General features: G+C 41.9%; 1 protein-coding gene across 4 annotated transcripts in view; it reads left to right on the top strand.

Moving 5' to 3' along the window:
- phactr2 (phosphatase and actin regulator 2) overlaps positions 1–26,275 on the top strand; it is a 58,249-nt gene that overhangs the window by 17,379 nt on the left and 14,595 nt on the right. For 2 of the 4 annotated variants that reach the window (XM_049599560.1, XM_049599562.1), the window contains exons 2-9: positions 16,051–16,236; positions 16,973–17,047; positions 18,796–18,936; positions 20,154–20,402; positions 22,239–22,770; positions 23,016–23,191; positions 25,110–25,266; positions 25,633–25,688. In XM_049599560.1, the coding sequence (XP_049455517.1) occupies positions 16,051–16,236; positions 16,973–17,047; positions 18,796–18,936; positions 20,154–20,402; positions 22,239–22,770; positions 23,016–23,191; positions 25,110–25,266; positions 25,633–25,688 (1,572 nt within the window). Of the gene's footprint in view, positions 1–3,641; positions 3,854–16,050; positions 16,237–16,972; positions 17,048–18,795; positions 18,937–20,153; positions 20,403–22,238; positions 22,771–23,015; positions 23,192–25,109; positions 25,267–25,632; positions 25,689–26,275 lie in introns of those variants that run through there. The other 2 variants (XM_049599561.1, XM_049599563.1) reach the window with 2 other exon arrangements.

Here is a 26,275-nt window from a genome sequence, read left to right as displayed (position 1 = left end):
GAGTTGTTTTGTTTAGAGTTTGCTGCTGGCATTCCCATTGCACTGATCCTTGGCAAGAATGTGAACTCTTGTGTGATAATATACACACCAACACTGTTTGTGGCTTCTCATGCTTTAATGATTCGGGGGAGAAGAGGAGGGGTGTACAGCAGCGACATGGAGACATGAACATGAGTTATTTAATGAGCAATGTAGTGGTTTGAGTTGTGCTGTAAACACTAGGTGGCAGTCTTGTCCTTAATAGGAAGTCATTTCACTTCCAGATCAGGCAAGGTTGATTTGGTAATGTCACACTTGGTGTGTGTGGTGTGTGTTTGTGCACTGACTGTGGTGTGACCGCCCAATTCTGTCAAGCTAGGCTCTGAAAGGCTTCAACTGACACTTGGTTGACGGTGACGACAGATAGAGCTCTCTCTCTCTCTCGCTGTGTCTCCCTCTCACACACACAAATACACACACTACTTGACTCCCACACTGAGAGTTGATCTGGGGCAGGAGTGTTTGGCTCGGTGCTCCACAGTCGTCAGTGAGAAGTGCTGAGAGCTCATGAGTCTAACATTAAACAGATATTATTTCTCTGTGCTGCCATCAGAGGATTTAAAGGCCGCACTCACAAACCTTGACAGATTTCTGCCTTTGCTCCCTGTTGACCTGCTGGAAGATGGATTCAGGGTTCACTCCTCTGCCATTTTTCAAAATAAATCGCCTCCCCTGTGGAGCTCATACTGACCCTCCTCTGGAGCCGCAGAAACTGTCCACAGTTCCTGAGCTAATTTATTCTTCATGGACTCTGGGCTTAATTTATCGTGCCACGCTGGGGTTTGTCACTTCTCAAGATTAATCCTACAGATGTCTTTAAATGATTAATATTGATCATTGTCTTTCCACACAGCGACACTAAAAACCAAATTAAATGAAGTTTGTCTTAATTTATTTTTTCCTCTTTTTTACACTAGACATAAAAAGGCTTTGGGGAAATCTAAGTAATTCAATGTAATATAAAAAGTCACATATAAATGGAGTTTATAAAGAGAAAAATAAAATAGAAAGTTAAGAAAAGCTAACACTGAATAAAAGAGATGACTTGGGAATATACAAAAAAAATGTTGATTGACAGAAAATTAATTTGCAGTAACTATTTTCATTAGAGACTAATCAGCCATGCCTGCATTGGTTTTATATAATAATTGACTAAATATCTTTTGATACGAGCCATATGACTGCATCACCTTGGGCTTTAAGAATCTTTGATGAGCATTTTGACCTTATACTGCAATTTTATAGACCAAACAACCAGTCCAAAAAGTAATGAATTGTTTCGGCATTACTTCATACTTTATGCCTTAACAGCCATCATCCCACCATCCCTTCTTATCGCACCCTGCTTCAAAGGGTCAGGAGTTAGTGAGGTCTATTTGTGGGTCTCTGTGATATCCACACGTGCAGGTCTGCACCACAGACTGTAAGCACACTCACAAACATGTACTTACTCCCCAAAAGCAATTAGAAGTTAATTGTCAGAGGTGGAAGAACGTACTTGGGTCTTTAACTTGTGTAAAAGTAGCAATACAACAATGCAAGAGCAAGTCCTTAAGTATAAGTAAAATATAGGAGTAAAGGTACCTACTGTAAAGTAAAAGTAAAAGTACTTTTCTGCTGTAAAATGTCCCCAGTGACAGATATGTTATTATTACCGACAATGAGACCAAATGACACTGAAACCAAAACTAATGAAGTTCCTCTTCTTTTCAGTTCTTTAATCATACAGCCTTGGATTCTTAATACCATGCAAGCAGCATTTCACTGTGCTGTAGCTGGCTGAGGTGGAGCTAATTAATCTACCTAGAGTCCAGCGGTTTCCAGCCCAGGGGTCAGTCCCCCCTGAAAGGTCACCAGATACATCTAAGGGGTTTTAGGATGATTAATGGGAGCTACAAAAATCTGTATTCATTATTTGGAATACCATCTACTCTTTGCTTTTTGTGAAATAATGGATCATTTGACCTCTTTTGGGCCTCCAGCTGGGCTTTAAATGAAACCATTTGGGAAGTTTAGAGGGGGAATCACTGAAACATGAGCCCAACCACACAAAAGTGCTGCATAAATACAGTTTAATTGACTGATTGATTGAGATACCACCAAATCTTCCTCCCTAGACCTTTAGTGACTTTGCAACACTTATTTTGAAAGCAGGACTTTTACTTGTAGTGGATTCCTTTAATTTGAATACTGAAATAAAATACATGAATACTTCTTTGGATTGTGAATGCAGGACTTGTGCTTGTAGTGGGGTACTTTTACTTTATTACAAGATCAAAATACTTCCTTCATCACTACGTACAAGCCAGTTAGTCCAGTTAGTCTGTGGTTTGACCCAGGGAAAACTGGGCTCAAACTTTGGGTTCATCTAAACATTAGTTTTTGAGGATGTTTTTCCACATGTAATCATCAGATATGACCTGTTCTGAATGTATGTGTGCAATTAGGCGGTTCACTTACCCCAAAATGACCTTTTTTTGAATCCAAACAAAGTCAGTAAAATTGGATTATAAAGTATATTTTCCATTCAGTCCTTTGTACATATGAATGTGTTCGTCCATGAGAACCACGATGCATATCAGCACTCAGACTGAGAGACCAAACTTGAAACATGCCTCGGCTTTTTAATTCTTTGGATTAACCGTTGGTGCCATAGAAGGATCTGTGACTAAGCTGCCTCTTGGGAGGGGTTATTATGTTGAAATATCATCTAGAGTTAAAAGTTTTTCATAACACCAAACTGGGTCCACGGACTGGACCCATAAAACACGATCACCACCGATTTCATTTCATGTCTTCGACTGTAACAAATACAAATTTCCACTATTGCATCATTTGTGTTTCCTATCCCACCCCATCTGAGATGTACACGATGTCTTTTTCTGGCACATCATCATGAGACACAGTGTCTCACATTGCTTTTGCAATTTATTTAGATTTGAATAAATTGTTTGAAGTGAATGAAAAAAACAAGATGACAATAAGAGTTAAGATGCTGATTGAATATGTGAATAGAGCAGAATAAAGGCTGCTAACAGACAACCCAACCCTTCACCTCCCCTGCACTACAATCCCCTACATAATGCTCAAACTTACAATGAATGACGACGTTATAGATACTAATAAAAGGAGTTTATTCCCAGTTTAGATGCTGATACACCCATGGGAGCAGTGTGGCACAAACTTTAAGTGGAAAATTTGGCAAAAATATTGGTTGTCGGGTAGCAATACCCCAAATACATGTATAATAAATCAGAATATCTTCTTAGAAAGTGTTTTATTGACAAGATTTGCCCCAAAAAACTTGCCAAAAGACACCAAATATGTTGCTTTTGACCTGTAATTCATAATTTTCCACTAAATCCATCCATTCATGACAGTATACTTTTAATATATGATGCAGGTTGGGCCCATTTTTGAGTTACATTGACTAATTGTATAGTAGTAGCTGAAGGTGTCGGACCTCTTCACCTTTGACCCCAGCAGCGCCTCTAATCTGCAGTATGGAGGAATGAGAGGCATTCTTCAGCTGCTCACAGGGGGAGGAGGAGGAGGAGGGAGGTGGAGGAGGTGGGAGGGGAAGTTACGACGTAGTAGCGACTCAGTCATTTAGTGAACCAAGTTTCCAGCCACCCAGCCATCACGGTCTGAAACTTTTGTGTGTGTAATGAACTCACTGGGCGGCTGCGGAGGGGATTTATGTGGCGATAAGAGGCCGTGATCGCGGGGTGCTGTTGTTGGGGGGCTCGGTCCGACCCGGAGAAGCTGAATATGGGTCAGACTGCTGTGTCCGCCGTGTCTCAGCCTGCGAGCGGTGAGTGTGTGTGTGTGTGTGTGTGTGTGTGTGTGTGTGTGTGTGTATGTATGTGTACATGCCTCCCTCCTCTGTCTCTCACACACACTATTCCGCTATCTTTCTTCAGCATGTCTGCTCATTTCTGCTTTCTGTCTTCCTCACATTTCACCGGATCATTCACTTCCTCACAGCTCCGCACAAACAAAGCGCTAAGTGGTCTCGTGCTAATAGGAAGTTAGCTCACATGTTAGTTTAATTAATTCAAACTCCTTTACAGTAATACCCAGTGTTTCTAAATTTATCTCTGGTTACCCAACTGTGCAACACCAAACTGGCGAAATAGTGTTAAAGCTGCTGCAGTGTGAGAGGATGTGTTGTGTAACCAAAGGGTTGCATTGTAGCTGCTGGGTAATGAAGTGCACTGTTTAGCTGATGGGAGTTTATGTATTTAGCAACCAGTCTGACATGAGTCCAGACCAACAGCTTAGTGTGTTTTCCTACCAGGGACCTGATCTGAAGCCTGCAGCTCTGTGCAATCTGAGTGCATTTAATTCACAGGCAGTACCCTGTTAACTAAGACAGCATGATGTCAGTGTCAACAAGTGTGCATAGGACATTTCCTGTCTTTAAAGTTCAAGTTTGACAGTTGCAAAGATCAAGGTTTTGATTTTGTCGAGTGGTAGAGGTGCTGGAGCTCCCTTCAAGATTGTCTTCATCATCCATGATCTGATTGCAGGTTTGGTCTATAACATACCCATCACAACCTCCCAGAATCCAAGATGCTGCTATCAAATCGACTTTTCTTGTCCAATCAACACTGCTAAACCCCAAAATATTGTTTACAGTGATGTAAAATAGAGAACGTATTGTTTTTTGAGCATTTTTGCTTGAAGAATTACAGAAAAGATAAATCTAGGGCTCTGACAGATGATTGTTTCCCTTAGCGAATATTCTGCCAATTATTTCTTTTAGTTATTTGGCCTTTAAAATGTGAAAAATCACAATTTTATTTTACAATCTTTACATGTCTTGTTCTTTTCAAGCAAAAGACCAAAACCTAAATGTAACACAGTCAATTATACAGCAGTAATAAGTGTAACAAAGTCAAATGTACATCTGTCATATTATAATTACACAAAATTAGTTTTACTTGGTATTACCTGACACACTTAGGCCTCCATAGCCAATATGTGGATCGTTTGATACTTCTGTACCCCTACGTTCACCTTTGGGGGCACCCCACCTACAAAGGGGGTCTCCCGCCTTACCTCACCCCTTTGCTGTTGTACTCCATGGGAGAGGTAAGAGACATTGCTCGCATTTTAATTTCCGTGTTTTAGTGCTCTCAGGCTGTTTATCAGTTCATTTTTCTGCCTAAACTTACCGTATAGTATGCTAGCATATTCTTGTGTCACTTGGCTTGAGTTATGTGGTTGTAACTGACGGATGATTTTGTTTTTACCTCTTGCTGTCAGCGTTGTCAGGATTAAACGGATATTGCCTCCAAAGATATTGACGGTTTGGGCCTCTTTATATCAACGCAACACAGACAACACTAGAGTCCACAGGTTACATTAAGAAATTCAGTTTATTGTCACCTGAGAGAAAGATAAGCAGCAAACCCTCACCCACACCATCAAATGTTTTGCAATTTTGCTTGAAATATAAATGAAATTGCTATCAAAATAGTCGCAAATTATTTTTCCGTTCACTGATAAATCGATAAATCGACCAGGCTTGATTCTGTCTGCTCCAGACTCATTGATTCAGGTCAGGTTGTCTCAGTTGAATAGATATCTTACGTAACACTCCAACAGTGCAAAACAATATGAAAAACTATCATGTCCGTTTTAATCTCAGTTTTAATCTCAGTTTTAATCTCAGTTCATGTGACCGTCATGCAGGTTTGATTCACACTGTCAAGGGCTGTTTAACACCTGCAGTATGAAAGTGAGTGCAGTCGACTGCAGTTTGCTGCCTGATGCAATGGAAAACAAACAATTCAATATGCAGCACGTGACTGTGAGCCGCTGCTTTAGGGGAACAACCACAGTCTAGAGGTTGTTGACAAATTAAAAAAAAAAAAATTATTTTCAATACTCCTCGGCTTAGATTCTCCAGATCTCTGGGGGATGAACAAGATTCTTCCAAAACACTCTCCCTCATTTGGTGTTGATGATGAAAGTAGAGAGTGCAGTCCAAAATCTCCCAAACATGTCCAGGTGGGTTGAGACGTGATCAGGTATCTTGATTGTATCACAGTCCTCCCCAGCAAATGGAGTTGCCAGGTTGTCACATCCATGACTCCACCTGCAGAGGAGGATTGTGTCAGAGCACTGAACGTTCTTTAGCAGCTACTAAGTGGCTCTTACTGTGAGATTTTACTTGTCGGCTTATGTTTCGAAGATTAGGAATTTGGAATACCAAAGAAATTAGCCCATTTCTGCCTGTATTTAAGTTATCAGACTGTTGCTTTGTGTTAAGACAGATGGATACAGTTGCCAGATAGTGGTCAAGCTTGTAACTGAATGTACCAGCTACTGAACAAAACCAAAGCATGGATGCATCATGAGCTTTTTCACTCGCATAACAGCCTTAAAAGATAAAATATGACACCACAGTAGCACAGGAGGGTGTGAGAGCGTGCTGTACCTCCACACTTACAAATTTTTTTGTCTCGCCATCTGGAGTCCTCTGTTTCTCCACGAGCCATAGAACTAAACATTTCACATTTGTTCACTTTTTTATGGGAACGCTTTAAGGCAGCGACGCACAGGAAGGGACGCCGGACGCCGGACGCCGGATGAAAACAAAACTGGACCTTTTTTATGACGCTGTCATCATTTAAAGTAAAACCCAGACTGTTATGTAGCACACTTAACATGCATAGGAACCTGAGGCTATAACAATGATGTATATATGCTTGTCTGCATTATGGACTGCATTATGATGCTGTGTTGTGCTGCAAATGCTGAATCTATGGTACTTAGTGCAGGAGAGGGAAGTGAGTCTGTCAGGGTCTTATTGAAAGATCATTAACATAAAGCTGATATCGTCTGAGCCTTAATGAGTTATGACTGTGCGTTAAAACACTGCGAAGCTGCCGTTTCCTGTCTGATTTCTTTTTGTAACTCCTGACTTAGTCCAAGCTGCTACAGTAGGTCCTGTGAGTATCATGAGTTAAACAGTGCTGTGCTTCTCTGGCCTACATTGGAGCAAGATTTGGAAGAAATGACCCAAGTGTTAAAACTTCAGCTAATGCCCAGTGTCGCCCCTCCCTCCCTCCGCTCTCATCCAACACTTCTTTCTGCCTTATTTTCTTCGTCTTTCCTTCCCCATCTCTACCCTCCTCTTTTCCACATTTTCTTTCGCCCCACCTCAGTTTCCACCTCTCTGCTTCTCCTCTCTTTTGTCTAACCCCTCCATCCCTCTTCCTCTGTTCATGACGTCTGGTTCCTCCCTCCCCGGTGACTTGCAGCGAAGGAAGGAAGCCTCTCCCTTTCCCCTCCTCCTCAACACATGTTCCTGCCATAACGTCCGAAAAAACAGGCTGGCTTTGTCATTGCCACTTTAACCCTAACATTGCATTTACATTTATCTAGCTGATTTAGCGTAAAAAAAAGTTCACCAAGCAAACCCCGTGTGTGAGTATTTCACTGAGATGTCTGCCGTGCCTCAAGTTGTGTTTCTGATGATCCCACTCATTTCCACAGCTGCTATGTATCCAAATCCTGACTCACCCTTCGAGCATGACATTGCGAGTCATCCGTTTCAAAATAAAACGCCTCGGTGTAAAATCCAGTGTGGAATCATGGAGTGGAGTCAGCAGTTGTAATGTACAATAACATCCCTGTGTTAACCTGAGGTGGATCGGAGCCACATTGCTTTGATTAAAAAGCTCTAGTCAGTATTATTCTGTTTTTCTTGGACCGATCTGTCCTGCCTGAAGCACAGGATTGTGGTAAAACTGCAAAAGTGCTTGTGTGTAATGAATACATTTTAAGTTCTGTCTGAACATCATACTACTTATCATTGTATTAATAAACTGAAGCCTTCAATCGTCTTTTCTTGTTGCCACATCGATGAGGACGTGCAGTTTACAGTACACGTACTTTCATTTGACACATTGTACACTACAGGTTTGTCCCTCTTTGGCTTTGAGGTTTAACAAGTGATTTCTTTAGCTGTCTGACTGATAGCAACTCATGCTGTCACTTCCTTTTGTTGCTGAACACTGATTTTTATATTTCTATCAGGCTGTGAAGAGTGCAGTGGGCTTGCTGTGGTTAAGGCTTAGGCACAAACATGAATTTGCTAGAGGACGGGAAACATCATGGTTTGGGTTAAGATAAGTATTTTGTTGACGTTAGGGGACATCTATCATCATGGTTACAGTACTTAACACCTGGCTGAGGTTAGGGAACGATCGTGGTCATGCTAAAAAGAAAGCGTTGACTGTAAGAGGCAGGAAACAAAGTGCAGTCTTTTATGTTAGAGTCTGATGTTTGTGATACATCCATCTACCTCGACCTTACTCTGACCTCCTTGTTTCATGATAAGGTCACCTGACTTCCTCCTTTGCTGCTGTCATGATTACTTTGTCGCTTGAATGTACACCAGTCATTCTGGGGGACTTTCTGAAACAGTTAATGCTGTCGTTCTTCCTGGGAGGGTCTAGAGCAGTGTTTCCCAAAGATTTGAACACAGCAACACCCCTCCATCACATCAGAATGAAGTGAATGAATGCAAGCTTATGTGCGATTGTAGTTTAAGGCTCTGTGGCTGTGCAGGTTCACAGATAAATGGATGATTATTGAACTTATTCATATTAACAGCTGATAAGATAAGGTATGCCGCTTGATTCATTTTCTTCAGAAGTGACAAAGTCCAGATGAAACAGCATTTTGGGAGTATGTAGCTCTAGTATGGTGACATATTTCTGAATGAAATGGTAGGCAGGCAGGAAATAACTTTGGGAGGAATTTGATTTGATCGTTGTGTAGTGGGCGTGCCATTAACAGTGAGGCATAGCAGTGTAACAGTGACAGAATAGTAGTACCCATCAGGGAGAGACAGAGAGACAAAGTCCATCCTATCCTCCATGAAACGTTAGTTGCTGAAGCAGTCCACTTGTGTATAATCTGGAGCTGCCACAGATACCACTTATCATAGGCCGCAGCCTGTAACCACTGTATTTTGGGCAAACGAAGACACACTGATGTAGCATTCTGTTGCTACCTATCTATCCATCCATTTTCAACCACTTATCTGAGGTTGGGTCGTGGGGGCAGTAGGCTGAGCAAAGTATTCCAGACGCCTCTCCCCAGCAACTCTTCCGAGGCGTTCCCAGGCCAGACAAGATATGTAATCCCTCCTGCATGTTCTGGGTCTGCCCCATGGCTCCTACCAGTTGTACGTGCCTGGGACACTTCTAAGATCAGATGCCCAAACTACCTCAACTGACCCCTTTCGATGCGAAGGAGCAGCAGCTCTACTCCGAGCTCTCTCCAGATGTCCAAGCTCCTTACCTTATCTCCAAGGCTGAACCCAACCTCCTTTTGGAGGAAACTCATTTCGACCACTTGTATCCGCGACCTCATTCTTTCAGTCACTACCCAGAGCTCATAGGTGAGGGTTGGGACGTAGATGGACCAGTAAATCAAAAGCTTCTTATTCCGGCTCAGCTCCCTCTTCACCACGATGGTCTGGCAAAGCGCCTGCATCACTGCAGATGCCGTGTCGGGCCGCCAAACCATCTCACGCTCCATTCTACTCTCACCCTGAGATCCTTAGACTCCTTCGCTTGGGGCAGTAGCTCACTCCCACTAGCTAGCTAACTAATTTTTGGCATATATTTTTTAAAAGATGCAAAATAGGGCAGAGGATGTGATTGACTTCACATTCATATAGTGATTCTGATATTTATTGCTTATTTCTTCCATTTTGATCTGTCTGAATATGTCATTTAAGAGCTGAAACAAATGTTGCCTAATTTTTTAATATAGTCAAGAGTTCATAAATGGGCATTATTTATTATGGGATGATTGAGTGTCAAGTTGCTTTTCTGTGAGATCTTTTTGAAAAGGAACACACTGCTAAGGGCATGTGTGTCATAGGTATGTAAGCTTCTGAAAATATCCATTTCCTGTATTGCTTCATGACCTGTATCGGTCTCAAATCTTCCCTTCAAGTACTTTTTTCTTCCTGTATAATAAATTTGTACCTAAAAGTGAGGACAAAAATGGCACAAAAGTGTCATCTGTCTGGTTTGGTTTAAACAGTTACAATAACCAATATAAGGATTTGTTCAGAAAGAGACAAAGCAGGTGTCTGATGATGATTATTTCCTGATGTAAACCACCTATGGCCCTCAGAGGACTGACGAACTGACTGTTTCTCTTTCTCTTACTATTTCATTTTCTCTATTCTCCAAAGTCAACAGTGATCTTTCTTTCACTCCTCTCCACGGTTTCTCTTTCTCTTCATCCTAACTTCTCTGCGAGTAATAGGTCCGTTCATTGTCCCTATTTGGTTCCCACTCGAGGTTTAATAGTTGGGCTAATGGTGATGATAATCGCCGTTACTGATTTTCCCATCATTAGCTGCACAAAGCGGCTGCTGAAATGCACCTATTGTTGCGATTTGATATCAACACAGGAACAGGAAATGAGTGTGTGTGTGTGTGGATGTGTATGTGTGTGCGAGAGAGAGAGAATTAAATTGGTGTCTGGGGAGAGTGTGTGCTGGGCTCTGCTCTGCACTTTTCCATGTCTTCACTCTTGGTTTTTGTGCTTCTAATTGCTGCCCTGTTGTGTATTATGTTGTTGTGCTTCATCCCTCAACAGTCGGGGTCATAAGGTGAGCTAAATCCTGTGGAGACCAATCATACCTGGATAGTTGTGTGCCCTGCTGTGATTTTATAATACATGCTTTAACAAAAGGAACATGCTGCAGTGGTTTCCATTCTGTTGCTTTTTAGAATTGGAGCCCCACGTTATAATTTAGGCTGGTGAGACTTCTGCTTCTTGATAACATAACTCTCCAACAAACCACCAAATGCTTTAAATCAGGTGTGTCGAACTTCTTTTAGTTCATCTCAAGAGGCCCGGACCTGTAAAACCATTGCATAATAACCTCTAAATAACAACAACAACACCGTTAAGTTTTCACTGTTTTTAGTGTAAAGAAGTGCATTCTGAAAATGCTCATCCATTTATAAAACAGATGGTGAACAGCTCGAGGTGTCTTGAGAAAAATAAGTGCGATTTCAACTAGGGCTGCAACTAACGATTATTTTCATTGTCAACTAATCTGACGATTATTGCTTCGATTAGTCGACTAATCATTTTATCGAAAAATGTGTTAAAATGTTGAAAAATGTCGGTCTGTCTCTCCCAAACCCCAAAATTGCAGCCCTAATTTCAACAGCATGTCTCAGTTTTTCCACATTCAGTCAGTCTGACACTCACTGTCATTACATGTGCATTTTTCCATACATTCCCACTCCTGTGCAGCAATGCTGGCATCACCACATCACACTAAAGTGGGAGCTATTTAGGAAGCAGGTTAGCAAGTTATCCCCTGTCTCATAAACCATTAACAAATCAAAGGTTTTGCAGTGCCTTAGCTATAGGAGTTTTACAGATAGAAGTCTGATACAGATTCTTTTATACCGAAGCTGCTGATGGACAATATTTTGCACAGTTTTCAATATCTTTTAATATTACCACATTAAGTATTCATAGTTTTTCGGAAAAGCCTTTTAAGCGGCATTGTACATGAAGTAGGTTACTCTCCCTTTTTACACAAGGAATGCACATTAGGGCCACTACGAAGTCCCCTCATTATGCCACCTTTGCTTTTTTACACAGAACCAGCCAACGTCAGCATCATGTCGCCCCAGTTTGTGATTTTAGTTAGCATGCTAAACATTCTGGAAGCGAAAGAGGCGTGACTGGCATGACTTTTAACACAACAACATTGGTCTCTCGTGTGACATAGGCTTAACATTCACGTTAGACAGCGCTTTCAAAACACTAAATATGGCATAACACAGAAATAATAATATTTTATTATAATAATAATGATAATAATAATAATAATAATATTTATTTGTATAGCACTTATCTAAACAAAGTTACAAAGTGCTTCAGAAAGTACATAGAAATAAGACAAAACAATACAAAGGAAATGAAACACAAAAGTTACAAATCACAAAAGTACAAATCAGGCATTAAAAGGGAAAGCTTTCCTTTTAAAAATATGTTTTAAGCAATGATTTATGAACGGGTAAGGTGCTAGCCAACCTAATCTCCTCAGACAGAGACCTCCAGAGCCTCAGGGCCTTGATGGTAAAAGCTCTAGTTACCAGCCTTGACCTAGGGACGGCTAGTGATTGTAGACTCGAGTATCTCAGATCACGACTTGGAGCGTAGGTAGTCACAAGCTCAGCTATATAGTTTGGCGCTAAACCATGTTGAGATTTAAAAGTTATTAAAAGAATCTTAAAATCAATTCTGAAGTTCAGTGCAATCATTTGCTGTTCCTGTTGTATTGTGGTTGATTTTGTCCTCTGCTTAGAGGGTGAGGAGCTCATTGAACCTCAAAACCTCATTGTCTTACCATCTGTAGACATTTTCAGTTGCTGGTGTTCTTTGAGTTAGCTGCTAACTGCTGTAGGCTGCTTTTTAAATCTTCTGGTGGTGGGTCGCACACGTAACGCTTTGTCAAAATGTCACACCTGTCCCGTGATGGTCCCGTCCTGACGGCTGTCCCTTGTACACAGTTGTTGATTTGGCACTGCTACTACCTCTGCTGCCAGCTCACAGGCGACGCAACTCTCTCTTCTCATTTACAGCTGTACCTTTTCGACACAGTGGAATAACGGCGCGTCATTCCCATCTTGAACAGGCTGTATTAAAGGGGCTACTGTTTGACTTGCTCCTGAAGTGTGCATGAAGTGTATCAATATATATCAGGTGTGCAGAGACATCCAGCAGGCTGGATTAGACCCTTTGGCGGGCCGGTTTTGGCTCCCCTGCTCTAGCCTTAACTTAATCTATACATTTATCTGCCATCACCATGCAGCAGCAGTCAGAGGCACTTTATGCTCATTACTTTCAGCTCATGTCCATCACTGAGGCATACTGAGCACCAGATGGCCAACAACAACATCTAGTAACTGGCATCAACAGTCTGCCAGAGAGCCAGACAATCAACAGGGTATTGATTGTTTCCAATTAAGCTGAAGGCAAAGATACAGATTAGCTCCATCAGATGTGCCAGATGAGAAACACTGACATTGGTGCTGCCGGGCAAATGGCTACCTAACTAATGAATCCTTATGAATGTGCTGAACATCTGGATCATCTGGCCAACTTTGCTGAGTGTGTTCTCAGCTGTTTTTCTGCTGACCACGTTGCTGCATAAGCCTCCTAAATAGAATTAAGAAAACGCTGCACTGTTTCCTTTCGACCAACCTTTATTATGTTTCCTGTCAGTGGTTATTGAGAAGGACACGAGCTCAGATCAGTTGGCCTGTGTGAGATTTTATTGATATTTGCTGTCTAATCTTTATCCATCAGCAGCAGCAGCAAAACTGAGTCACTTAGTTGTTAGTGTGTGTGTTTGTGTGCATGAATTAAACTCCTCCTGCCATCTTGTTCTGATATTTTCATGGATAATAAGAATGTGTGTGTTTGTAGAGGAGAAGTGGGCAGGTCAGCATGTCTTAGAGGGACACTGCATTCACAGGAAAGATAATCACACACACACACACACACACACACATCACATCCTTGACAGTGTTGTAGTTGTTATTCCAACATTAACGTGAGTCACACACATGCAGGATGTTTGCAGACATAAGGGGCCAGTCCATGCAGTACTGTAGGGATAAGAGGTTTTCTGATTGATCAATCAGTCGAAGTAATTCGAACATCAGAAAAAGCCCTTAAGTTTGTGCAAAATGAGACATCCAATTTGTGAATCCTACATTTGTAGGTCTGCTCAATGCTGATACAGTGGAGTAACTTTAAATTAATTAAAATTAAACACATAGTTGATCATAAAAGTCGTCTCAGCAAGGTGTTTAGTCTCAGTGGCCAGCACAATATGGATCCCTGCAGGTTTTCAGTAGGGACATATTGTACCTTTGTGTGTGTGTGTGTGTGTGTGTGAGTTGCATTGTGTGTGTGTGTGTGTGTGTGTGAGTTGCATTGTGGCCAATCTGCTGTTAACTCTTCCTAACCAACCAGACCAGCCACGGATCCTGACTTCAGTCCCTGGCTGCCAAATTAACTTTGACGTTCCTTTAAGGGAATTAATTTGATGTATTTTGAGAGCTGCGTTATGACATTCAGGGAAGGGTAACTTTAAATTTATACACAGAGATGATAAACTTTGATCCCCGCAGGGCCCTCGCATGAGCGATTCAGCAGTGGCTCTTAAGTGGCTGAAAAAACAAAAAGCCTTCCTCTGCTTGAATCTGAGGAATCACACACCACCTCTCTTTCCTCTGTATGGTTCCGGCATGGTGCGCACACACACACACACACACACACACACACACACACACACACACACACACACGTGCACATGTACATAAACACACATACCATCCGCACACTGTCTGCAGTCTTCCAGAGGGTTCACAGGACTTCTAATCTTTCAACAGGAAGAGGAGGAGCTGTGGAAGGACAGGGATCTAGCCAAGACACACACACTCATACACACATTGCAAATACTGCACAGAGAGAGTTTGAAATAATATTCCTTCTTAGCAGTTGAAAGCTGAGTGAAACAAGTGATTGATGCAGCTGTGCTTGGCGGTATGATCCATGACAATAGTTTGCAGTCTGTTATTTTAGCTTTCACTTACGTTAATCCTTTAAAACACAGCATATAGCGAGTGCATACGTCTGCGAGCATTGAGCAGTTCAACCAAAGAGGGGTTTACTCAGATTGATATCAGTTGAGTCATTTTAGGGGCAAAGAGACATTTTGCAAGAATAAAACACTATCAAACGTTTGGACTTCAGTGAAACAGAAGATGTTTTTTTTTTTATTGTGCCTTATCTTATTAAACATCTGGAATCCTGTGTGTCATGTGTTACCCTGTGATTTTGTCCTGTATTCCATGTAACAACAGGGGTGATAATGGAACTAGTCAGTGTTTTGCAGTATGAGCAAGTGAAAAGGAGGCTTTGTTTGCTTTAAACGAAACTGGACCTAGTGTTTCTGAACTCATTTAAAGGGTAAGTTTGGCAGTTTTTAACCTGGACTTCATTTTCCCATGTGTTTGTGTCAAAGGGACTAATGGGAACAACAACACTGTCGTTTTATGTTCACTAAAAGTGTTTGTTTTTGCCACTGAAGGCTCAGATTGTTAAGCATCTGACATGATCCCTACTGAGATAGATCTTTGTGTCAAAGAGTAAAATCTATTTTGTTTAATCAGAAACAGCCCCAAAGTCGCTATCACCAATCCCATCAGACTTCATTTAAATAAACTGTAATTTTCTCATTGTAAAACACACTTCATTCAAAGTCAACTGGAACAAAATAAAACTCAAAAAACAGTCTTGGTTCATCTTAACTGTGTTCCAACAACCACCAGCTCTGGTTTGATTAAATAAACCCTTAATTCACCCAGTAAGTTGTGAAAATATGCTGGCTTTATACACACTAAAATCACAGTTTATTTAATGGCGTCTGGTGCGCTTGGTGATGATGATTTCAGGGCTGTTTCCAGTTAAACAAAAAGGATCTTACCCTCGAACAAAAAAGGTCTATCTCTGTAGGGATCCTTTCTGTAATGTTGTCAGACAAAATAACTATCTGAACCTGTTAGTGGCAAAAACAAGCACTCTCAGTGGACGTAAATTGAAGGTGCAAACAATTCCCGAGTGTTCACACTGCAGCCTGTTTGCTGCCAGCTGCGGGGCTCTCACTCAATATTGGACCGATTTCAAAAATTGTTGCTCCATATCAGTCACTTAGACATCAAAACATGGGAAAATAGTGTCCAAGTTGAAAAATACTGAACTTATCTTTAAAGCTCAGCATCAGCAGTTACCAGAGTACATCACGTCTACATGTTAGAATATTGACGTGTAATATCTCCACGTATCGCAAGACAGACCTTCGCTTATGTGTGTATCATGATACTGCTCTGATTTTTGACGTTCTGTGTTCCTGCTTGTGTGTCTTTCTAGTTGATGGGTTGGAGAAATCATCATCACTGGCCAGCTGCGACGTGGTGGTGGACAGCGCCACCAATACCCAGAATGCCCATGCGTCACGGCAGCAGCGAGGCAAGCTGTCGTCATTAGGTAAACTGTTCAAACCCTGGAAGTGGAGGAAGAAGAAGACCAGTGACAAGTTTCAGGATCTTTCCAAAGGTGGGACGCCGATGTGTGTGTGTGTGTGTGTGTGTGTGTGTGTGTGTGTGTGTGTGTATTTTACTTACATTGTATGAGCAAGTGATGATGTGCCGTCCTCAATCACGTGTTTGTGCAACATCATGGCTTGCATTTTGGGTGTGTGCAGAACATTAAGTGTGAACAGGAGCAGTGTTGCTCCCAGGGGAGCTTTAAAAGGAAAAGAGTGAACAGTTCGTTTTTAGCTCTCACTGATTTATTCCTGAAGTGTTGGCTGGGAAATAAATAAAAAGGGACAGAAGTAAATATGAAAAGCAGAGACTCTTTTTCTTCATGGCTGCCAGGTGTATCCTTTCTCCATTATGTACATGTTTAGATTTTTTGAACCCGGTTGTTATTTGACATTGTTCAGATCCAGCTATCAGCTATGAGCATGTTCATTTTGTCTGAGCTGTGTTCGGATCTCTCTGTGAACAAGTCGGATTGATTCCTTAAGGCCCTATTTTCAAGAGGTTTCAGAGAAAAAGTTACAGCCGGACAACAGATTTGTCTTAGTTCCTCATCTGCGACTGAACATGTGGCGCTGTCACGTGTGGTAACGATTTAGCAATACGAAGAGGAAAGAAGCTGTTGAGCAATGCTTTTGTGGAATTCTCTGTGGATTAACTGCAGCATCAAGAACACCAGATAAATTTAGACCAAATAAGATTCTCCTGTTGAATCACACACACTGACCTCAGTTTTATTTATGCTTCAGTTCTGGAGAGAAAAATCTCCACCAGACAAACGAGGGAGGAGCTCATCAAGAAAGGAGTTCTCATTCCTGACCAAGGTTTGTCTCATCATTCATTCATGTGTTCCTCTATTTATTTATTTCCACTTATCCAAGGTTTAAGGCTCATAGTTCAGTTATATAGTCATTATACAATGCAGGGTTGCACCATGAAATGCAGAAAATGTATAAATTAAATTAAATAGAATAAAACAGTAAAATAGAACAAAGTACATAAACAACAGCAAACTTGTAGTGGCCACTGCATCTACACACGCCATCAGATTTGTCAAATGATGAATCTCAGGCAACAACATTATGATTCTGGGAATAAACAACAGAAGAATGATGCTGCCGTTCAGCGTTGAAAATGATCCTGATTTGACCATGATGGAGCTTTAATGACAGCTCAAAACGTTTTAGTTACTTACAGACTTTACAGTAGGTCGTGTATGAGATCTAACATCTTAACTGCTTCCTTAAAGGAATACTCACCCCCAAAATGATCGTTTGTATATCAGTTACTCACCCTTTGTAATGTTGACTTTGTGAAGAAAAGTTTATTTTTGTCACGTCTCTACGGTGAACAAAAATCAAAAAAAGACAAACATGCCTGATGCATCGAAGTAATCAGGGTCTGCAATAAACAACAGCAAAACTATATCAAAACATTAATTCATTCGTTTTCCGTAATCGCTTAGCCTGTTAGGGGTCGCAGGTGGACGGCTGGACAGGTCACCAGACTATCACAGGGCTGACACATAGAGACAGACAACCATTCACACTCACATTCACACCTATGGACAATTTAGAGTCACCAATTAACCTGCATGTCTTTGGACTGTGGGAGGAAGCTGGAGTACCCGGAGAAAACCCGCGCTGACACAGGGAGAACATGCAAACTCTGCACAGAACGGCTCCCCCACCCTGGAGTTCCACCCTCCCCATGTGGATTCGAACCAGGAAACCTCTTGCTGTGAGACGTGTTGCCTATTTCAAAACATCTGTTTCGGCCTACTAAGTAGCCCTGAGTGTATGTATAAACTCAAACGCACGTGTACCAAGGCATGCTGCTCATCCATGCATAAGACTGTTTGTACTGGCGTTTTTTAAATCATAAAGTTTTAGTGAAAATGCATGTGTTTGGGAAGTGCTGGGCACTCGACTGGACAAATGAGACTTGGATAATACTGCAGGAGTTGTGCAAGAGTTTGTAAACGGATAGTTTTGCTGTTGTAAAATGTGAACACTGACTACTTCAATTCATGAAGAAGCTCAGTAAGTCACCTGGTAGAGTGAGCACCCCGTGTACAAAGGCTATGTCCTTGCCGCAGCAGCTGTGGGCTCGATTCCAACCTACAGCCCTTTGCTGCACGTCTTTCCCACTCTATAACCCTTTCACGCTCAGCCTGTCCTGACTAATAAATGCAAAAGAGCCATAAAAATAATATAAAAAGAAAGAATGTTTGCCTTTTTGGATTCTTCTTTCACTGTGAGAAACACATTTTCTTTACAAATTAAAGGTAACACATGGTGAGTAGGCAATATACAAATGTCAAGTCATTTTGCGGACAAAGTATTCCTTTAATGTTTTATGTTTCATCAGCTATATTTATTTTTCTTTCTGTTATTTGCTGGCCTTCACGCTTTAAGTTCGGCTTTGTCAAATGTGATTACATTTGCGTGTTCCCATCAAAAGCAGAACTCAAAAGTTTGACTCAGCTTTCGAGCAACTGAACGTTACTGAAGATCATTACAAAACAATCTCAGCTAAACTGTTAACTGTTTTTTTTTTTTTCCTCTCCTAGATGAAACGATCAGCAGTGAGAATCTGAACGGCCACGCCACCTCTAGTGTGACATCAGAGGAGGTCAAAGTGGACATCGAGTCTCCAGAAACAGTCAAGGAGGAGCAGGCCACAGGGCCCGTCAGCACTGGGGAGAAAACAGGTAACTTCTGGATGAGTTACAGTGATGAGCTTTTGTCATTCTGTGACCTGTAATCTAAATCTATTTGGTGTTTTTAATGTTCGGCTCTGTGCACTAGTTGAGACTTTAATGCTTGTGTGTTGTAAACTTTAATGAGAATTCACTTTATGTAGATATTCATCTTGTTCTTGAATGTGATTAACTTCCATTTTCAGAATTAGAAGAGGCTATTGTTACTGCGAGAATACCTGCAGGATTATCCCAGGGGCAACACTTTGGATTAGCAGTAATTATACAGTGTGAAAGACACCACAGAGATGTTGATGTTGGTACAATGTTTGTGGATTAGAGACACTGTTGCACCCACACACAGAAGGAAGAATTAAGGGGAAAAAAGATAGTCAGAGGGCAAAAGACGGGAGAAAACAGTTACAAAGAGACTCTTTTTCTCCAGTTTAATCATAAATCATAGAAAATATTTAACGCCTCAAGTACATAAATGTTATATGCTCCAAATTTATAGATTTGTTTCTGGAACATGAAGATATTCTGTATCCATGGTGGTCGTTATGTGTCCAGTAGACAACAGAGATGTTTTATACACAGCTTTTTTTAGATGTTTGTTGCTTTGAAGTCTTTTTCCTCTCAGCCGTGGGATGCATTTGTATCGGCAGCAGCTTTCTGGCTGACATTAAATCCTCTGTGGGATCTCTGGCAGGGTCTAATGTGTTCAAATAGATATTCCCATTACATGAGCCTGCAGCAGGCATTCACAGTCTGAGCAGGGCAGTAGCCATCTCCTAATGCCTCCCTCTCCCTCTCCCTCAGGAGACAGGCCACTGTTCTCCTGTCTGATGCTGCTTAAGTGTTATGCTGTTCTCATCTCAACCCTGTTAGCATTGAACCCGGAGCCATTTGTTTGTTCATTTGTCAATAATCAGAGAGGCACAGGCAACAAACACTGCAAATACAGTAACAGGACACACATGCCTTCACAGTGGAGGATGGGGAAGATTAATGGGTGCGTTTTATCTGTCATATCCTGAGACGTATACATTATTCATTTTGATGCCCAAGACTAACAGATCAAACATCATCAGCTTTCTTATCTTCCAGTATCTCTCAGCTCGTCTGCATGTTGTGCATCTCTTTGCACAGGTGCATCTTCTTAATCTCGATCTCTTTCAGTCCCTATTTTTAACCTCTAAACACCTTCCTGCCTCCACTGATCTGCTCAGAGAGGTGCGATACTAAACCAGTCGCCCGGGCAAAGCAGGTGCGACCTCGAGACGCCCAAGCTAAAAAACAGCAAAGTGCCACTCTGCCCGCCTCATCCAAACCTGCGGGTGGCACTGCAGCCGCAACGAAGCACAGGGACGGTGCCTCGGGAACTAAAAAGACTGCTAAAACCACAGGCAAGACAGGCTCAAGCTCCACTCAAGCTAAATCTAACCCGCGGAGCACTAACACCACTAGTCGCGGGACTGGTAAGTTTGGCTGGTTGGGACTGAAGCCAGTGTGCCAGTGTTCCTGCCTGCGTGACTCCCCTGCATGAAAATGTGCTTGAATCACTGTTTGACAGGAATGGCGACACACTGTAAAGCCATTTGCACCTGTAAACCATGGCATCATGTGCACTCCCTCAGTGTGTTTGAAGTCAAGTCAAGCTGCTGCAAAATACGGTTCCCCTGTCTCACCCTCTTGAAAGTGTCCTTAATAATGAGAAGAGATTTCCAGTCAAGTGATTGAAGTGTTTATGATATCTATTTCTGAGAAAGCAGAAGTGAAAATATGTTTCAGCTTTGTATGCCCAGCACAACTCTGTGTGTGTGTGTAGGGAAGAGCCTGAGTGTGACTGAGTTCAGTGTAGCATGGCCCTCGTAAAAGAAGCTCCGACAGGCTCATGTGGTTTTTTCATTGATGGCATGATGCTAGGGCATGATCATCACCCTTCATCCCTTCATCCTATGTGTGTGTGTGTGTGTGTGCGTGTGTGTGTTCTTTAACCTACAGCATGGTGAAACAAAGCAGCACGGAGCCCAGATCCATGATATTGCATGTGATGTTCATGCACTGTTTTCTGAAAGCCCTTTGTGTATTACATTTTGAGTCACTGGGGGATTCGGGACAAAAGTTGTTTCATTCGTGTTTTAAGTACATTCCTTTCCTCGGGCTGCTTTCACCAGCGCACAAAGACACTTCACAGACATTTAAAGGACCACTTCAGTCAGTGTTACCTTATCTAGTATTATCTAATCTATATTTATCGCAGTGTTAAAGACGTGATTAGAAGTGGTTACTCTAATGCTAAAATATTATGGCTGCTAGCATGTTCTATTACAGGGCTGTGTTACTGAACGTTGGACATTGGAACGCATACTGTAGATTAGGGAATATTATCACTGGTTTATACAGCCGAAACAATCTTGAATCTTAATGGATTAAAGGTATGCTATGCAGGAATTACTCATAATGGTTTTTAAACTGTATCACCACCGACTCTAAAGGTGAAAGCCAACTCCAGGTTTTTCCGCTTGCCATTTTATGCCGTTATATTGGCGTTTTTTTCCACACTGCATCCCCAATTGTCATAGCTTCCTATTGGATGTCTGGCACCTGGTTGCTACCTTTTGTAAAGCCCAGACCTCACCTGCGGGCTGCACCCAAAAACATGTCGAACACAGGAAAATAAGGAGAAAGTAAGAAAATGCAGGCAGAAGGCAGAGTCTCTGCAGACAAATACAGCGAATCCTGTGACTTCCAGTGGGTCAGTGATGACTGGGAGATCTATTCACTGTTTTAAGGGAAATCCTGCGTAGTTTACCCTTTAAATGATGAAAACAGTCAGAAGATGAAGCCCTTGAAATTATAGTTTGTTTTTTTTCTGCTACAGCATATGTATCTGCTCTGTAAATCACTGTGATCCTGTGATATTGGTTTTGCCACAGTGGCAATAAAAAACAGCAAGAGTTAGACACACAGGATTAAAACCACACATGCATAACGACACATACTAAAAAATGTATTTTTAGACAAAAGGAAACATTTTTAATCTTTTTAATAATATAAAGATTTCAGCAGTATACTTATAAAACCCCCTTTCTTATTGCAAAAAAAGATGCCCTAAAAGTGATCGGAGTTGGGTTTTAAATACCAGTATAACACATAGTATGTATAGATAGAAACAGTTTGACACCTACTGACAGAGAGAGTTTTGTTTATGTAACCTGTGTGTCCTCTGTGGGAGGAAACTGGAGCACCTGTAGCAAAGAAAAAGTCTCATTTTTCCCTCCTCTCTTTCTCCTGCTCCTGCGTCTCCTCAGCCAAATCCTCCCATCCAAAGAAGACAGGACTCACATCAAAAACATCCCCCACCTCCACCTCCACCTCCACCACCACCACCACCACCACCACCCCTCGCTCTCGTGCGTCTAAGGACTCTACAGCAGAGACCGAGGGGACCGATGCAAGGACCAACCGGAAATCAAACCCTCCCACATCCTCCTCCGTATCTCAAAAGGCCCCCGCAGAGACTCCTAGCCAGCCTGGGGAGTTAAAATCCTCGCCCCTTTCCTCAGACGCCAAGTCTGCCTCATCTAAAGCCTCAGGCGGTGAGACAGAGGGAGCTCAGGCTGCTTCTCCACCTGCTCCGGAGCCTAAATCTGCTCTCAAAGCCTCTGCTGCAGGTGAGGAAACCCACAAGGCTTCTGAGTCCGCTGTCCAGTCTCCCCATGTCAACACTGCCACGGAGGACACTTCCTTCACAGAGGGGGAGAAGGGGAGGATGGGAGGGGAGGGAGGAGAAGAGGAAAATAAGAGAGGAGAAGGAGAGTCTGCTGGGGAGAACAGCCCGAGGTAAAAATGTAGTAAGGATGTGAGAGTTGGTGAAACATACCTTATGTTTGTCTTTTTTTATTCTTCTACAGAACATCACAAATCTACACACCAGTTTTACTACAGTCACACGATAAGTGCTGAAATGATGACTGACAATAAACCTTCCATAACATATAATATTTACATTTTGTGGATACAGCGCTACAGATCTCAGGATTTAACACATATGTGCCCTCACACTGTCTTGTTACCGTTTCCTGCAGGTCAGCAGAGGGTCATGCTGAAAGGCCGCAGGGTCTCAGTGTGAACACAGAGCAGGCCGAGGTGACGGTGATCCCCGATGGGCCGAGAGACAGCCAAACTAGCGACTCTGACTCTGACGGACCAATCCTGTACCGCGATGAGGAGGAGGAAGAGGAGGAGGACGAGTACACAACTAGTACGGCATGAGTTTTGTAACACACCACACAGTAATGGAGACACACAGGAAAAAGTCACATGCATATTGTACGAACATTTTAGAGAAGCTCCTCATGACCACACATCGTCAGCTGTGACGTGGTGATGTGTAGGTTGTGTGTGCGAGGCATTTCATTAGGATATGCTATTTATTTTGTAAACGCTGGCTAAACACTGGAAGGAAAAGGCAGCTCTGGGTTTTTATTCACATCCGACACAGTGACTATGTTCACATGCACAAAATATTCAATTTTTTGACTTTATTCCAAAAAAGATAAGAGTCCTACTAAGCTGTATACATAACTAATTACAATGAATATTCCGCTAATACTGCCATTTACATGCAGCCGTACATACTCCAGGTATCATGCCCTAATATGGCGTTCATAACATTAAAATACGGAAAAGTTAAATGCATCAAAATATGATTTTTCCACCAGTGGCAGACGTGTTTGACCATGCGAACACCGCCGCCCTTTTTCAGTCCTTCAGCCACCTTCTTAAGAGGTCGGCGCTGCGATATTTGTACAAGTCTTTCATAATGTTTAGAAGTAGGTGTGTTTCTCCTTTCAACTAGAAATGTGGGCTTTTCCTTTGGTCATGCATCTCTACCCCAGCTTTGCAAACTGTTGGCTAGTTCATTTGTGCACAATGCATACATGACAACTCCACTGTTAGTTACACACTTTGCTTTTTGCGCAGCTTCTGTAGTTATGCCACATACACATGCTGCATGTCGTCAGAAAGCAAAGATTCTTGTGATTAGATTGATTCGGACCATTTAAAGATACAACCACCATAGTGGGTTCACTAAACGCTTCTGTCACATGGAAAAACAACCAAATGTTGTGTTTACCAGCTCATACCTCCCAGTTACAGTCATGTGCAGCATCTTGTCTTGAGAAAATGCAGGCGAGTTAAACAACCTTTTTATTTCAGTGTGTTTAAACTTGTATAACTTAATGACAGAAGCACTTACAGTGATTCTGACTGTTGGGGGAAAACTTCAGAGTGTTACCTTTTTAAATGAGACCGTGCATGTACAGATACTAAACACAGAACGAGAACAGCTTTCAGTTTACTTTGTTTATGCTTTGCATTGGCGTTCTTGGTGAATTATACAGGATGCATAACAGTTCAACAGGAAAAGGCTACATTCAAATGAGGCCTCGTAAATGTAGTCATTGATGCATGCTCTTTAGAGTACACTAAGTCACAAGTTCGTTAGGTTCCTCTTTTACTTTCACATGTTGTACATTCCAACAAGTCATAGTCATGTGCACCTGCAGTTAATGGTATAAAAATCACACTGACCAGTGTTTTATAACTCTCACTATCACTTCGTTGAGCATTGAAACACCAAAAAAAAAAAACAAGTTATCATAGTGACAGTAAGGGTGTCATTGCAGTTGATGATAATCATGCCGGCTCTGTTATCTCCAAAATGGCTGACGTCTTTAGCTAGAAGCTAATCTGGGTTGTCAGTGGATGTAAACAGGGGGTGTAAGAAAATATTAATACACTTGAGTATAATTATATTAAGTTTTGTGAAACTGTATTGATTCTCAAAAACCTTATTCATTTTTGATTTATAATTGACATGCAGAGCTTAATGGCAGTTGTTCATTTGTGTTGTGTTTAAACTCCCAAAGGCTATCGACATATTCTCTAAAATTAGGTTTTAAAAAATCGCAATATATCGCTTTGCTCACAGTATCACAATATATTGCAGTGTATTGAATTGTAACCGTATCGTTGCATTACCAGATTCTTGCCAATACATAGCCCTAATGTAAATAAGCCACCGTTACTGCATTTGCATCTCAACTGTCCATGCAGCTTGTTTCAAGGCCCTCAGAAACCTGTGACAAGTTCTCCCCATTGTATCTCTGTCTCAGGTTCTCTGGCCATGAAGATCCGCCGACGAGACACCCTGAACATCAAGCTGGGGAACCGACCCAGCAAGAGAGAGCTGGAGGAGAAAAACATTCTGCCGCGGAGCTCAGAGACGGAGAGACACGAGCTCCGCCAGCAGATAGGCAGCAAACTAGTCAGGTACACACATACTCAGCGTGCTGTGAAAATGCAGCTAGGTGTGAAGTTTCCTCGTAGATTTGGCGGAGCTGTGGGGTAAAAACAGAGTGCTAATTGTGTTTTGGTGTAGCTGTGGGCGGTGTACTGGTACAAACGATGCACAGTACAAATCTGTGCTCAAGTTCAGTTTGGCCTTCTCTACCAGATGAGACAGACAGCTTTTGGATCAACAGCAAGAAAAGGGTGTAAGATTTAAAACAACAAATGTTTTGCACAAATGTTTTTTTTTGATAATTCAGGTTGTTTTTCTGAAGTCAGTGTAATGTTTTAAACCAGTTCTTATCTGCTCCTTGTATAAAGTACGTGAACATAGTTTTGTATTTCCAGGCGCCTGAGCCAGAGACCCACCACAGAGGAGCTGGAGCAGAGAAACATCCTCAAGCGTAAGTTTCTGAGATGCACTATTGAACTGTGGGGTGATGTGATGCACTATGTTTAGTAATATTCATGTATTATTTTTAAGTCATGGCAATATTATAAAAAATCAAAATGGTGGCATGGAAATGTGTGTGCAGTTGCAACTACTTAGGTTTCTAGATTCATTTTATTCACACCTAACAGAACTTTAAAAGTAAAGCACGCTGACAACCTCATCTGATACATGATGGGATATGTGTTATCAGGCCGGTGAAAAGTGTAGTAACACCGGGTCGCGATATCACGGCTCAGGTAGGCAGAAATCAGGAAAACAAAAACAAAAGGCAGACTCTGAAAATACGCCCTCCCCCTGAAGCTCTCCCTTCTCCGTCCTAAGCCCCTCCCGCCAGACAACCACGAGCATATGCACGTGCTTCATATAGTACCCCAGTGTTTCCCGGACGTTAATTTATTGAATCCTACAGTTGCCTGCAGCTCATTTGTCCTGCCTGCCCCTTCCACACTCTCTATCAAACCACAAGTGAGACAAGAATTAGCTAGCTAGCTACCCCACGGTCTCTTTGCCTCGCTCCCCACCGCTGTGGACTGTTTC

The sequence above is a fragment of the Epinephelus fuscoguttatus genome, linkage group LG16, assembly GCF_011397635.1.
Source record: "Epinephelus fuscoguttatus linkage group LG16, E.fuscoguttatus.final_Chr_v1".
In the NCBI taxonomy this organism is placed as follows: Eukaryota; Metazoa; Chordata; class Actinopteri; order Perciformes; family Serranidae; genus Epinephelus; species Epinephelus fuscoguttatus.
The sequence above is the reverse complement of the archived record's forward strand: the minus strand, read 5'-3'. Positions and strand labels throughout refer to the sequence as shown.